The sequence below is a fragment of the Vanacampus margaritifer genome, chromosome 18 (assembly GCF_051991255.1).
Source record: "Vanacampus margaritifer isolate UIUO_Vmar chromosome 18, RoL_Vmar_1.0, whole genome shotgun sequence".
Lineage (NCBI taxonomy): Eukaryota > Metazoa > Chordata > Actinopteri > Syngnathiformes > Syngnathidae > Vanacampus > Vanacampus margaritifer.
In genome coordinates, this window is record NC_135449.1 from 1,794,639 (window position 1) to 1,807,317 (window position 12,679).

General features: G+C 39.2%; 1 protein-coding gene and 1 long non-coding RNA gene across 3 annotated transcripts in view; one reads left to right on the top strand and one right to left on the bottom strand.

The window, feature by feature from the left end:
- The window catches only part of LOC144038587 (voltage-gated delayed rectifier potassium channel KCNH4-like), a 28,077-nt gene extending 18,341 nt beyond the window's left edge, over positions 1–9,736 (top strand). Inside the window, exons 11-16 of one of the 2 annotated variants that reach the window (XM_077551172.1) lie at positions 687–901; positions 3,399–3,437; positions 4,526–4,902; positions 5,825–5,919; positions 6,694–6,770; positions 7,992–9,736. In XM_077551172.1, the coding sequence (XP_077407298.1) occupies positions 687–901; positions 3,399–3,437; positions 4,526–4,902; positions 5,825–5,919; positions 6,694–6,770; positions 7,992–8,555 (1,367 nt within the window). In that variant the 3' untranslated portion in view covers positions 8,556–9,736. The remainder of the gene's footprint in view (positions 1–686; positions 902–3,398; positions 3,438–4,525; positions 4,903–5,824; positions 5,920–6,693; positions 6,771–7,991) is intronic. The other variant, XM_077551173.1, reaches the window with a different exon arrangement.
- Positions 9,737–11,354: 1,618 nt separating this feature from the next.
- Positions 11,355–12,579, bottom strand: LOC144038619 (uncharacterized). The gene is made up of 3 exons (XR_013289253.1): positions 12,420–12,579; positions 12,234–12,344; positions 11,355–11,516 (listed from the first exon to the last, which is right to left on the bottom strand). It is a non-coding gene; the product is annotated as an uncharacterized LOC144038619 (long non-coding RNA).
- Positions 12,580–12,679: the final 100 nt, after the last annotated feature.

The window sequence follows — 12,679 nt, forward strand, 5'->3', positions numbered from 1 at the left end:
GGGTAACCGAAAGCGCCAACGATTAAATCGATCCCTCCGATGTTGGCCACTGATGAATTAATTAAATGGTGCCAGCCTGACTGACACATAGTAGATGGAAAATTCTGTATCATCTGACCAAATTTCAGTATAGCCTTTTATTTAAAAAAAAAAAAAAAGAACTTTTTTTTCAAACTCATTCACTCTCAGCCATTTTCACTGAAGCAACCCACTTCGACTGATTTTGCAAGGCCCACGGAATATTGCGTTCTATTGCTTTAAAAACATGGAACCCACCAAAAGAAAGTCTCTTAGAGTCTCTTCTTTCATCAAGAAAAAAACAATATTTGTATCTGTTTCCGATTTGGGGAAAAGAGCTTTTTGCAACATGGCCTTGGTTGATCTCTTATACTCTGCTGCCACCTGCTGGCCGTTTTTGTAATAACTACCATTGCCTCAAGCGTTCTTTTCAATTAAGAGGCTGCATCAAAGCCTTCTGTATGCTCTAGCATTAAAAAAAAAAAAAAAAAAAAAAAACGTATAAATATGTCTTTGGGACTATGGTAATACTCCAAATAGAACATGTTTATGCGTCTTTGGGAGCAATTGAGTTCAACTTAAACAAAAGCTACTGTAGCACATCATGGCTGCCAGCGACGGAAGTGACCTTATATCTTGGTCCTGTGTTGTTATTTTTGTTGTTGCAGGCAAAGGCGACCTGATCGGCTGCGACCTGCCGGACAGCGAGCAGGTGATCAAGACCAACGCAGACGTGAAGGCGCTGACCTACTGCGACCTTCAGTACATTAGCGTGCGCGGGCTGAGGGACGTGCTCCACCTTTACCCCGAGTACGCCAGCGTCTTCGCCTCCGACATCCACAACAACATCACCTACAACCTGCGAGAGGGCAGCCAGAACCAGGTACCGCAACAATTAGCACACACACTTGATCAAATATGTATTTTTTTCTTTTTTATTATTAGTACAATAAATTGTATTCAAAAACACACTCTAAAAACAGTTGGGTCAAAAGTAACCCAATCATGGATCAGAAATGGATCACTCCACTTTATGGTTTATCGAACCATTTTTGACGCATAGTTGGGTTATTTTTGACCCAACTGTTTTTAGAGTGCAATATTTAATAATTTTACAATATGGATTTATTTTATTTGTTATTTCATCAAATAAATTGAATTGTTAAATGCAATTAAATATTAAAAAAATACAATTATTTTTGTTCATTGTATTTAAAAATATTTAATTATATAAAATATTTAAAATAATTTATTAAAATATAAAAATAAAAAGTTTACAACATATATTTATTAATTGTATTATTTTATTTAAAAAATAATTATTGAATACAATTAAACATAAAAAATACAATAAATTGCTTTTGCACGTTGTATTTATCGTTATTTGATGATTTTACATTATGATTTCAATAATTTATTTGATTACAATTGTAGTTGAATTTCAGTTTTTTCAAAGATTAAAAATATACATAATTATGAATTATAATTATATATATCCTGTATATATAATGTTTTTTAGGGTTGTGCTTTCATAAATGTATTAACATTTTTGTATCTCAAATTAGAAGCATTTTAACTAAATTGTCACTTTTTTGTAGTTGTTTTGAACAATATGGTATTTTTTGTTAACATTATGATATTCTTTTTACACACAAATATTCTTTTACGTACCTATGATCAATTGTTCTTCACTCAAGGGGAGGCAGCTTGCGAAACGATCGCTTTTTAGTGCGTCTATCTTGCCAAAATACAACATTTTCTCGCGCCACCTGTTCAGAGTTTGGGGGCAAATAAAATGACGTCCAGCAGTGACTCAGCGGGACATTTTCCCGCCAAGGACGGGAGACGCTCTGGGACGCCGTCCAGTTGCTGCAGCCATTAGTCCGAAAAGCTGATAAAACGTTGCCAAGGAAACAGACCGTAGCAAACGATATCGCAGTCCAATGTGCCAGATGGAACGCTATTTTTAGGATCGCTTTTTTTTCCAGAGTCAGGGAAAACCCTTCAATCCTGGTTTGGTAACAACTTGCTGCAGGGGGACGAGTTGGTGGGCGGCGTGGGCTGTCCGAACCGTGTGGCGTTTAATGAGCGCGCCTCTCGGCGGGAGACGGAAAAATGTGGGGAAGAAGAAGAAGAAGACCACCGCACTTTCATCAAGTTGCTATTTTTACACTCACCGATAGATAAGAGCTTGAAAAACACACATTTGTCAGCTCAGAGGGGGGAAAAAAAAAGAAGTTTTAATCTCTCATCAAAGGGTTCTTAAAATGTTGGAGTACTTATAGCTCCCTCTAACACTAAACAAAACGACCATGTGTATCCATAAATGCCATACGACATAAAAAACAAAACAAAACAAAAAACGACCAATGGCACATAAGTCGTATTTTTGTCATTGATTGTCAAGAAAATAAGTCTTGAACATTTTTGAAGAAAAAAGGTGTAATGTTATGCAAAATAAATGTTTTTCAAACCAATACCAGTACAAAAGCTCCCCTCACAGAACAATGACAGATTTTTTTCAAGAAAAACCTATATGGCATTTTTTCCTAGGCTGGTATTGATTAAGCACCGATACAAACACCTCGTATCGATACTCGTCCTTCCCTAGTGATGAGTCTGCATTTAGGGAGTGTCCCACCTTTGTCAAAAAAAAGACAAACAAAAAAAACACGTGATGTTTTTCCATGTTTGTCTTTTTTTATTGGTCAATAGGGGCGTTATGATGAGCCCTGTGAACTCTGCCTAGCAACAAGCAATAATCAGTTTGATCAGCTTTGTGGCCTTGGCAGACGTGTGCCAAGTTAGTTTTCATTGGCCAATGGGGTGATTACTTTCGAGTCCCGTCAACTCTGCCTAGCAACAAAGTGATGGAAGGTTTTATGATCCTATTGGGTGCGGCAGGCGTTTATGCCAGTTTAATTTTTTCTTTGGCAGACGGGGCAGTTACTATTGAGCCTTACGAACTCTGCCTAGCAACACGTGAAATGCGCGTGTGCAAAAACATGGTCACTGTTTAAAAACTTGAAAGAATTAAAAATAAATGTTTTTTTAAAATAATTGTATTGCGTGAACTGTGACTTTTAGGCTGGTGCACAGAAACTGTATTCCCAAACGTCAACAAATGCGACTTTGAGTGACATTGAAGTCCCGCTTTCCCAATGTGGCCCACTTGCAGCAATAACAGAAGATGCTCAATTCACATCATAAGAAGTCTGCGGTGCTCCAGGGACACCAGATGAGGAAAAGTGGCCCCCGCTGCTGCCAGTTAGCGTTTCTAGCCCCGACGCTTCTTGAACTTGGATTCGTTTGAACTTTTTGGCCCGAAATGCAAATGTGGTCAATCGTGGGCTTCACCTGCCCGTTTCTTCTCTCTGCAGGGACTCGGCAGGTTTTCAATGTCGCCCCGGATCCCGCATGTGAGTTCATGCGCGTTTCTGTGTGTGTGTGTGTGTGTGTGTGTGTGTGTGTGTGTGTGTGTGTGTGTGTTTTCTGGGGCACGGACTTCCCCTTCAGGTTGGAACTCATTTGCAGTGGGGAGGAAAAAGAAGGTGTTGGGGGGGGGGGGGTGGTTGTGGGGGTGGGGGTGGCGGTGGGGGTCCCTGGAGCCTACTGCACGCTAAATGCTTCAAAAGTTCCTTTTTGAACAGCAAACTATATGCTTGCTTGCCAGCAATTTATTGACATTTTCAAGGTGTTTATTTGAATCGTTATTCAATATGATCATTTATTGTAATAGCAATATTTTAATAATGGATTGTTTTGAATAGATTGAGTACAATTGAATGATTAATTTATCTGTTTTGTTTATTTATTCATTTTACCTGGTATAAAAAAAATATCAGTGGAAACATATTTAGAAATACATTGATTCATTTATATTTTGAAAATGTAAGATTTGTTTAGAATATTAAGAATTGAATTTAATTAGTATTTTAATAATTTTTTTAATTTTTGTTTGTGTATTTTGATCATGTAAAAAAAAACTTTTCATTTAAATATTTTAATAATTGAATATTTATTTTTAATTTAGTTTCAGTTTTAATAATAGGTTTATATATTTGTATTTTACATTTGTATTTGTTTAGATTTTAATTTAATCATTGTGATTATTTTATTTAGGTTCATTTACTATGTAAAAAATATTTGAATGCATATAATTATCAAATATGTTATAATATTAAAAAAAAAAACATTGTAATTAAACTTTTTACATTTTAAAAATGTAAGATTTGTAATATTTTGAATTTACCTTTAGTTAATATTTTTATATTACGTATATATTTTAAGAATGTAATACTGTTTTCCATTTGTACATTTTATTTGAGAGTTTTAATCCATTTTTATTGACATATTTTGATGCCTTGATTTTTACATATTTTATATTCAAATTTTTTTAAATAGTTGAATACATTTGATTTTCATTTTGACTTACTTTGATTCACTTTTCAGACATTTTTCAAAATCCCACCGTTGAACCTGGCCTGTGCTCTTTTGTGCGCATCAGGAAGCGCGGCTGATTCCTGTGGCGGAAAGCAGCAAGCGTGCCGATTCCTCCGACTGCTTCCACGTGTCCCCGTCGGCGCGGTCGCGCCGTAACCTGCTGCTGCCCAACCTCAGCAGCCCCGTCCGCCGCACCTCCCTGGGAAACCTGCTGGGCGACGAGCTGCGACAGTTCAATGCGCTGCGACGCTGCCGCTCGCCCAACATCGCCCGCGGTTTCCTCGGCCACGCCGCCGCCGCCGCCGCCTCCTCGCCGCAGTCGACGGCCAAACCGGAGCACCCCAACATTGCCTGCACCCGCGAGTCCGGCGAGGATCACAAGCCTTCCAAGCTCCTCATCCCCACCGTCACCTGCTTTGGACCCCCCGAACTTAGTCCCAGGTATACTCGGCTGTTGTTACCTTGTATGGTTCCTAATATGGGTCAACAAGTGAAGTGAACAAATATGACTTAGTATGTTTCCACTCAAGTGACCATATTTGGTTCCATTTAATTGACTCCTCAAGTCACCACCTAATTGAGTCACAAAATATGGCTGTGACCATATATGGTTCCAAATATGGCTTAAGTGAAGTGACTTTGAGTGACCATATATGGTTCCACTTAAAAGGCCACTTTAGTGACCAAATATGGCTGATGGAATGATGGTTCCAAAATATGGTGAGGTATTAATCAACCAAATATGGCTGTCACTTAAGTGACCACTCAAGTAGCCAAATTTGGTTCCACTTAACTCCTCAAATGACCACTTAAGTGAGTCACAAAATATGTCTGGGTCCTTAAATGCTTCCAAATATGATACCACTTAAGTTAAAACAAATCATACCTGTGACCAAACATGGTTCCACTTAAGTGACTCCCAGAATATGCTGGTGACCATATAAGGTTCCATGTCTGTGACACCATCAAGCAATCGTTTAAGCGACCAAATTTGGTACCAGCTAAAGTATGTGACTCCTGTGACCAAAATGTGGCAGTGACCATATTTGGTTCCACGTGTGGCTCCTTAAGCAAACCGTCAAGTAAATTTTTACCTGGCCAATTAAGTGACCAAATATCGCTGTGTCCATTTATGGTTCCACTTATGTGTCTCATTCATTATTTAAACAAACTTGACCACTCGAAATAATCCAATCGCAAAAAGTTCCACGTGTGTCCCCCGCGACCTTTCGAATTTGAGACGGCCCTCCCCCACGCTCCCACCTGGACCTCCGCCAAGGCATCTGCGGCAGCGGCACACTGCCGACGGCTTGCTGGCCCGGGGTCCCGGTTGAACGCGCTCTCTTGTTACTTTGTGCTCAAGGGTCGTGGACGGCATCGAGGACAATGGACACGTGTTCCATTTCAACGTAGAGCACGCCAGGCCACAAGCCAGAAGGGGTAGCAGTGGAACCCAAGGTAAGCCAATCATCCGCATGCATGCCATCTGGCGTCCAACCGGGAGCCCTCGCTCGCGCTACCGCCCCCTTGTGGACCAACACGAGATGGCGGCTCCATTTTGCAAACAGATCAATTCATCCATTTGCAGGACTCCAATTAAGATATTATGAGAGTTTTAGTTTTACGAGAATGATGTTGCAATATGTGGCAAAGACTAAATTTGCCATTTTCAGAAACAAAAGTTTAGTTTTATATGAACAAAAAAAATATAAGGAATAAAAGTCAAGTTTAACAAGAATTAAGTTGTAATATTATGTGGTGAAAAGTCACAATTTTAGAAGAATAAGGTTATTTTAGAAAAAGTGTGAAGCAAAAAATTATTTATCTGGAATCTTACCAAAAATAGAATCTTAACTTTATCAGATGTAAGTCATGAGAAAAAGTTGTAAAAAAGGTTGGATTTTTTTCAAGAGAAAGATTAAATATTAGAAAAAGGTCTGCTTTGCAAAATTTTACTTATAGTATAACAAATATAATAATATATAATGCCATTATATAGAAAATTTGCAATTTTCAGGTACCAAATCAAAAATAATGAGAATAAGTTATTTCACTGGGGGTGGTGGGGGGGAATTTGATATTACCAACGATTAACTAAATACATTCTGAGAGAGAAAACAAACTTAATTACATAATAAAATGATTCCCAAAATCAAATCAGTATAAATTTGTAATAATATGCAGAAAATGATGACAAGTGGACTGTTAACATACTTCTGTTTTTTCCCGTAGATTCCTCGCGGGCGAACAGCCATCTGCTGCTGGAGGCCGACGAAGTCCGGCAGAGTATCAGTCAACTCCACCAAAAGGTAAGAAGCCAAGAAAAACAACAAAAAAAACCTGCTGTAAAAAATAGGAACCTTCATCCTTTCCCGTTGAAATCAACAGAAATGCCGTAATCGGCTGCAGCCTAGCAAAAATAAAAATTAAAATGTTGCCATGTGTTTTTAACAAGAAAAATAGAAATCATAGTTTATACAGATAGGATAAGTAAAATGTTCAACTCAACTAACATTGTGCTGCTCCTCCTGATGTGCGCCAGTAAATTGCACACATTGAGCCGCTGCAGTAACATTATGTGGATATTTTTTTTAGTCTGATGCCGATTCCAATATTTGGAAGAATACGTTTCTGATAACCAATGGCAATAACTTATTTATTTTTACTATCACATGCAGATGATGCATGTGAATGTTTTTGTTAAACAAGAAAGTTAGTTGCCATAACTAAAAAAAAGAAAATTAAAAAGTAGAATAAAATGAAATGAAAAAAAAGACTATTAAAAAAGAAAAGATTTTTTTTTATAAATGAAAATTTTAAAAAAAATTATCAAAAAATGAAATAAATAAAAATAATAATTGAAAAATGACATAAAAATCAAATTAAATAAATGAAAATTAACAAATGAAATGAAAAATCTAATATGAAAATTAAATAAATGAAAATTAACTAATTTTATGAAAAATGAAATGAAAAAAAATGAAAATAAAGCTCTAGGGAATGTTTGGAAATTGGGGCTAGGAGCTCATGAAAAAAAAAATATATATATATATGTAAATAAAACAAGTAGTTGCTGCGAGATGACCGCACGTCCATTTGTTTTCATTTTCAGTTCCAAATATTCGTATCTCAGTTTTCTCCCAAAACCCAAAAATCCTTTGAGTGACGACAAGTAACTCGGAAAAACTCATAAATGGGGTCACTGGATTGCAGTAGTCTTAGTAAATTCTCTTTGGTGATGTGCAAAGCTTTTTTGGGTCCCCACACTGGATCGTAAATGGGGCACAGGCAGCTCCAGATGGGCTCAGGTAGGAGCGGCGTGAAGCGATCGTTCATCAAACAGCGTGGCTCTCCAGAGAGCTGACTCAACATTGTGAAGAACCATCCCCCCCCCGCCTCCCCCCGCCCCTCTCCCATACAAAAAAAAAAAAACCTGACGACGATGCAGCTCTGCGTATTTTTCCACTTGGCGGCATCCCTGCGGATTTAAAACGGCTGTAAAGCGGATTTGTCCACTTTTCTCCGCACAGATGGACTCGTTAAACCAGGAAGTGTCGGAGCTGGCCAACGGCCTGCGCCGCATCACGCACCTCCTCCAGGTCCACGTCACCGCGCATCACAACTCGTACCTCCACCACCAGGTGGCGCCCGAGCACCCGCCCCACCTGGCCGCGCCGCCTTCGTGGACGCCAAAAGGCCTCCCCGCCAGAGGCCTGTTCGGCCCGACCGCCATCAGCCGATCCCAGCCTGCTTTGGACCTGGGACTTGACGCGGAGCCCCTGGTGGACCCCCCGGCGCCCGGTTCTTACCCTCTTCTCTGCATGTTGCAAACCTCTGGCGAGGACGTTGACTGTTTTGTCCAGGACTCGCATCCTCCTTTAATCCCCGCTTGTACGTCCCCGCTACCAGTCCCGTCCCCGCCCCGATTGGACCGCCCCGGTCTCAGTCTAGACCACCCGGCTCTCAGTGTGGACCATCCCAGTCTGGAGTGCCTACTGGGTGGCCGCAGGGACAGCGAAAGCACGTCCAGGTCCAGCGTCGGCGTGCAGACGCAGAGTAGTGAGCACTTGTGGTGTGTGGACCTCACCGATTAAAAAATGAAATAAATTAATTAAATTAAAAATTAAAAAGTGTTTAAAAATATATATATACAATAATAATAATAAAATTAAAAAAAATGGAGCCCCCATTACTATGCCTCACTTGAGTCCTCAGGCTCTGATAACCTCATGCAGTTTTTTATGGAGGAGTGTTAGGGCACCCTAATAAACCCCCGCTAAACCCCCCAAAATTATTTTATCATTTTCCCCCTGTAAAATTCAAATAATTTTCTCATAACAAGGTTTGGATGTAAGCAAAACAAATACAATTTAACTCAAAAGTATAAAAAACGTGTAAACGTTTTTTATACTTTGTCCTTCACTCCCAATGACGTATTTCTACGTTTCTTTATGTTTTTTTATGCACGAGCATACAGAAGGCTTTGATGCAGCTTCTGGCATGAAGAGGTAGCTTAAAGCAATGGTAGTTATTACAAAAAAAAACAGCCAGCAGGTGGCAGCAGAGTATAAGAGATCAGCCAGGGCCATGTTGAAAAAAAGCTCTTTTTGCCAGTTTTCAACAGATTTGTGAATAATGATGAAACTTACCTATATTGTAATGTTAATTGCTGCTAAACGGAAACAGATGCAAATGTACGTAGAGACTCTAATCTTTCTTTTGTTAGGTTTTTTCTTTTTATAGCAATAGAACACAATATTCTGTGGGACTTGCAAAATCAGTCAAAATCCAGTCAAACAGCTGTGAGCGAAGGTGCGAGTGAACGAGGTAAGAAAACAGTTTTTGTTTTGTTCGATTTCAAACCGTTCTCATAACATTCCGATGTCATTTTTGTATATTCTCCTAAGGGGCCCTAATACTCCTCTGTGCTTTGGACCATTTCTATGCAAAGGCCTGTTTTCTTTGTGTGTCCTCTAATTGCGCTTTTACTGACAAGATAGTTTACAGCCAACGTTTTCTTCCCCGGAACATTCGACGAGCCGCGCGCGTGTCATGTTGGCGTTTTTCAAAGGAATGTTTTGCTTGTTGATGAGCGAGTGGATTACAAACATGCTTGCACGGAAACTAAATTCATCTCCCTGAGGATGGATTATATTTGTATTGGATCATGGCAGTGAATCAATAACATGAAACAAAATACAGCAAATTAGAAATTCCCTTACAGATGGTGGATGCTTCTGTTTTTTGTTTTTAGAATAAAGTATAAAGGAACGTCCCACACTTTATTACATAAAAAGTGCCTGTGCTTTTTTTTTGGGGGGGGGGGGATTACCATATTAATAACTCTTTAAGAGCAACGTTGTCACGACTCGCTCATAAGCTGATTATAGAAGCCACTTTCACTTCCAAACATGAAATTTGGTAGGCATGTCCATCATGAGTAGAACCACGAAATGGTCTTCAAGAAGCCACAACTTTACAGCAAATCTGCCATTTTGGCTTTAACAGCCATTATAGATTCATTTTGCCCATTTACAGGGAGGGGTCTTTAAAAATCAAGCAGAGGTGGCAAATCCAGGTCCAGAAAGTAAAAACACACAGTCCCAGCTGATAGCTAGCTCCGCCCCCCATGGTGCTCGTTTACCTGCTAAGGAGCTAGCTAGCTAGCTAGCTAGCTAGGTAGCATCAGGTGTTAAAGCCGAACTGTGGCAGGGTGTTTACTTTCAGGTGCTAGCTAGCTAGCTCCCTTGGTGCTCGTTTACCTGCTAGGGAGCTATCATTTCCTGCCCCCCCAAAAAACGGAGACAGGGTTCATATTAAACTGACTTTTGTGCCATATTATGACTGTTTTGGGTTGGTGAGTAAGGGGGCCACACGAAGGAAGAATTCCAGTCCAGTTGGATCATCGCTGGAAATACATGAAGAGCGTCCTTGTTGGTCTTCTTGCCTTTATGCTCATCAGCCAGGGTGAGTGTGTCGAGCTTCGTTCACACCAAAAACGTGTTTGGTTGTGTTTATTAACAACCTTTTTTTTTGGGATCGTCAAAGTGAGACCCTCAGGTGTTACTGCAATGGATGGACTCCTGCCACCTGGAAGTATTTGTGACGTCAGATGAAAAGGTTGTTTTTTACCCTGGAAAAAAAATCACTGGACATAAGCACAAGTTAGTTGTGTACCTTCTGCCATCTAGTGGAAGAACATTTAATTGTTCTACTTGTCACTTTTCATGGCTGGGGTAGATCAAACAAAACCGAAAGAGCAAACATTTGTCGTTATAAATAATTTAAATAATAATAAACACTTTTTTAACAAAGCAACAATATTAGATACTGGGGGAAACTTTTTTTTTCTAATCATATAAACTAAGAAAATTCCCCCAAAAATTAAGAAACCCTGGGACAAATGAAATGTGAAAAGTGACAAAAACAAAATTGAATATGCTTCTCATTAGAACTAAAAAAAAAAACTTTATTGTTCTAATGAGAAACTTTTTGAATAGGACAAGAAAGTTTCTCGCTAGAATGAGAATGTAGTCCATAGCATGCTAGCTTGGGAGACCCGAGAACTACATTCCAGTTTGCATTTCTGAGTAAAAATGACAATGCATGACCTGGTTTGGTAATATTTTCATCTATGGGACTTTATGATAAGGACATTGCTGCTTTACTTCCAAGTTGTGTCTGACAGACATTTCACACGTCTGAGGTCTTGTAGTCTGCTAAATTAGCGACCGCTCGCAAATCAAAACGTTTCACATCCTAATGAGGAAGTTTCTCATTAAAACGAAGAGAAAAAAAAAGAAAAGTTTCTTGTTAGGAAGAGAAACATATTTCATTCCTCCAGTGGCCAACACATTTTTAAAATAGCACAAAAGACGACGAGCCCATAAACATTCAATTCATCTTTTTATTCGTCATCCGTCAAGACAAGTAGCGAATGTGAAAACTTTATCTGTTGCACAACTCGGTGGTGCAGCAGGCAGCTATGGAGATGCCGGGCTGGTTCATCAGCTGGCAGTTATGCAACGTGCTGCAGCCTTTAAAGTAGCTGGGAGCTGTGGACAAAATAAAAAAAAAATCAATAACACACACTCGTCAAAACCAGTGCAGGTCGCAGCAGGCTACTTTCTACACTCTTGCGCTTGTCATCACCGGCAAGGCGAGAAAACCGTGTTTAGATTAGCGGGGGCACACACGACATATTGTCAAAGAAAATTTGGGGTTGACTTCCCCTTTAAGTATCATTGGCTGGTATTGGTGGCCTTTGCGAGTACCTGATACCTCAAAATAGGGCCTGTACCGGTACTCGCCCAGCCTCAACTACTATCGTTTTATTCATTAATGAAAAAACATGGGACCTTCGGAGTATAACATTGCATTTTAAAGACATTCTTTTTTTTTTTTTTTGATTAAAAACTGAATGATAAAAATAAAGTGGGGAAAAATGTATTATGAAAATCACAGAAGAAGAAAAATTTGTCTGCCATGGATAAAATCCCAAAAGTTTTTTTTCTCGAAAAAGGTGAAATATTACAAAAATATTTCCATCGTATTACCAGAATAAAATCATAAACATTGCAGGTTTTTTTTTTTATTCTTTACAAAAAATAGCTATAATTTCAGAAAATAGAGTTGTATATTTTCTTCAAAATTGAAGTTATTTTTTTCAGAGAAGAAATAGGTGTACCATTGCCAAAAATAAAAATCTTTCAATGATGATGAAAAATTCCATGTTTTGCCTGCTGCCAGAACATAAACACAAAAATACTCACGGGAGAGAGTTTGAAAGATGACGCTGGCACAGGCATCGTGGAAAGCGCTGCAAATCTCCACTGGTTGTTGACAAATACGCTTTCCTCCGCAGTAGCACCTCAGCGCATCGCCTAAACAACCAAATATATGTTTTGAAGAAGCACAACCAAACAGATTTTGCTGCCAACGAAGCATGACACACTCACCGTGGCTGACGAGCACAAAGGCCAGAAAAGCAACAAGGACGCTCTTCATGTTGCTGGATCGAGGATTCGACTGGATTGTGGTTCTTCCACGACGTGGCCTCTTTTATATGCAACCTTCCTCTCCCAAATGTTCACAATATAACATATAAGCCAGGTTAATATTAACTATGTCCCCGGGTTTTTTTTTTTTTCAAAGGAATTTTCTTTCATAATAGTACACAAACATGCGCTTACGGTCGAAAGACAAATCTATTGGAACA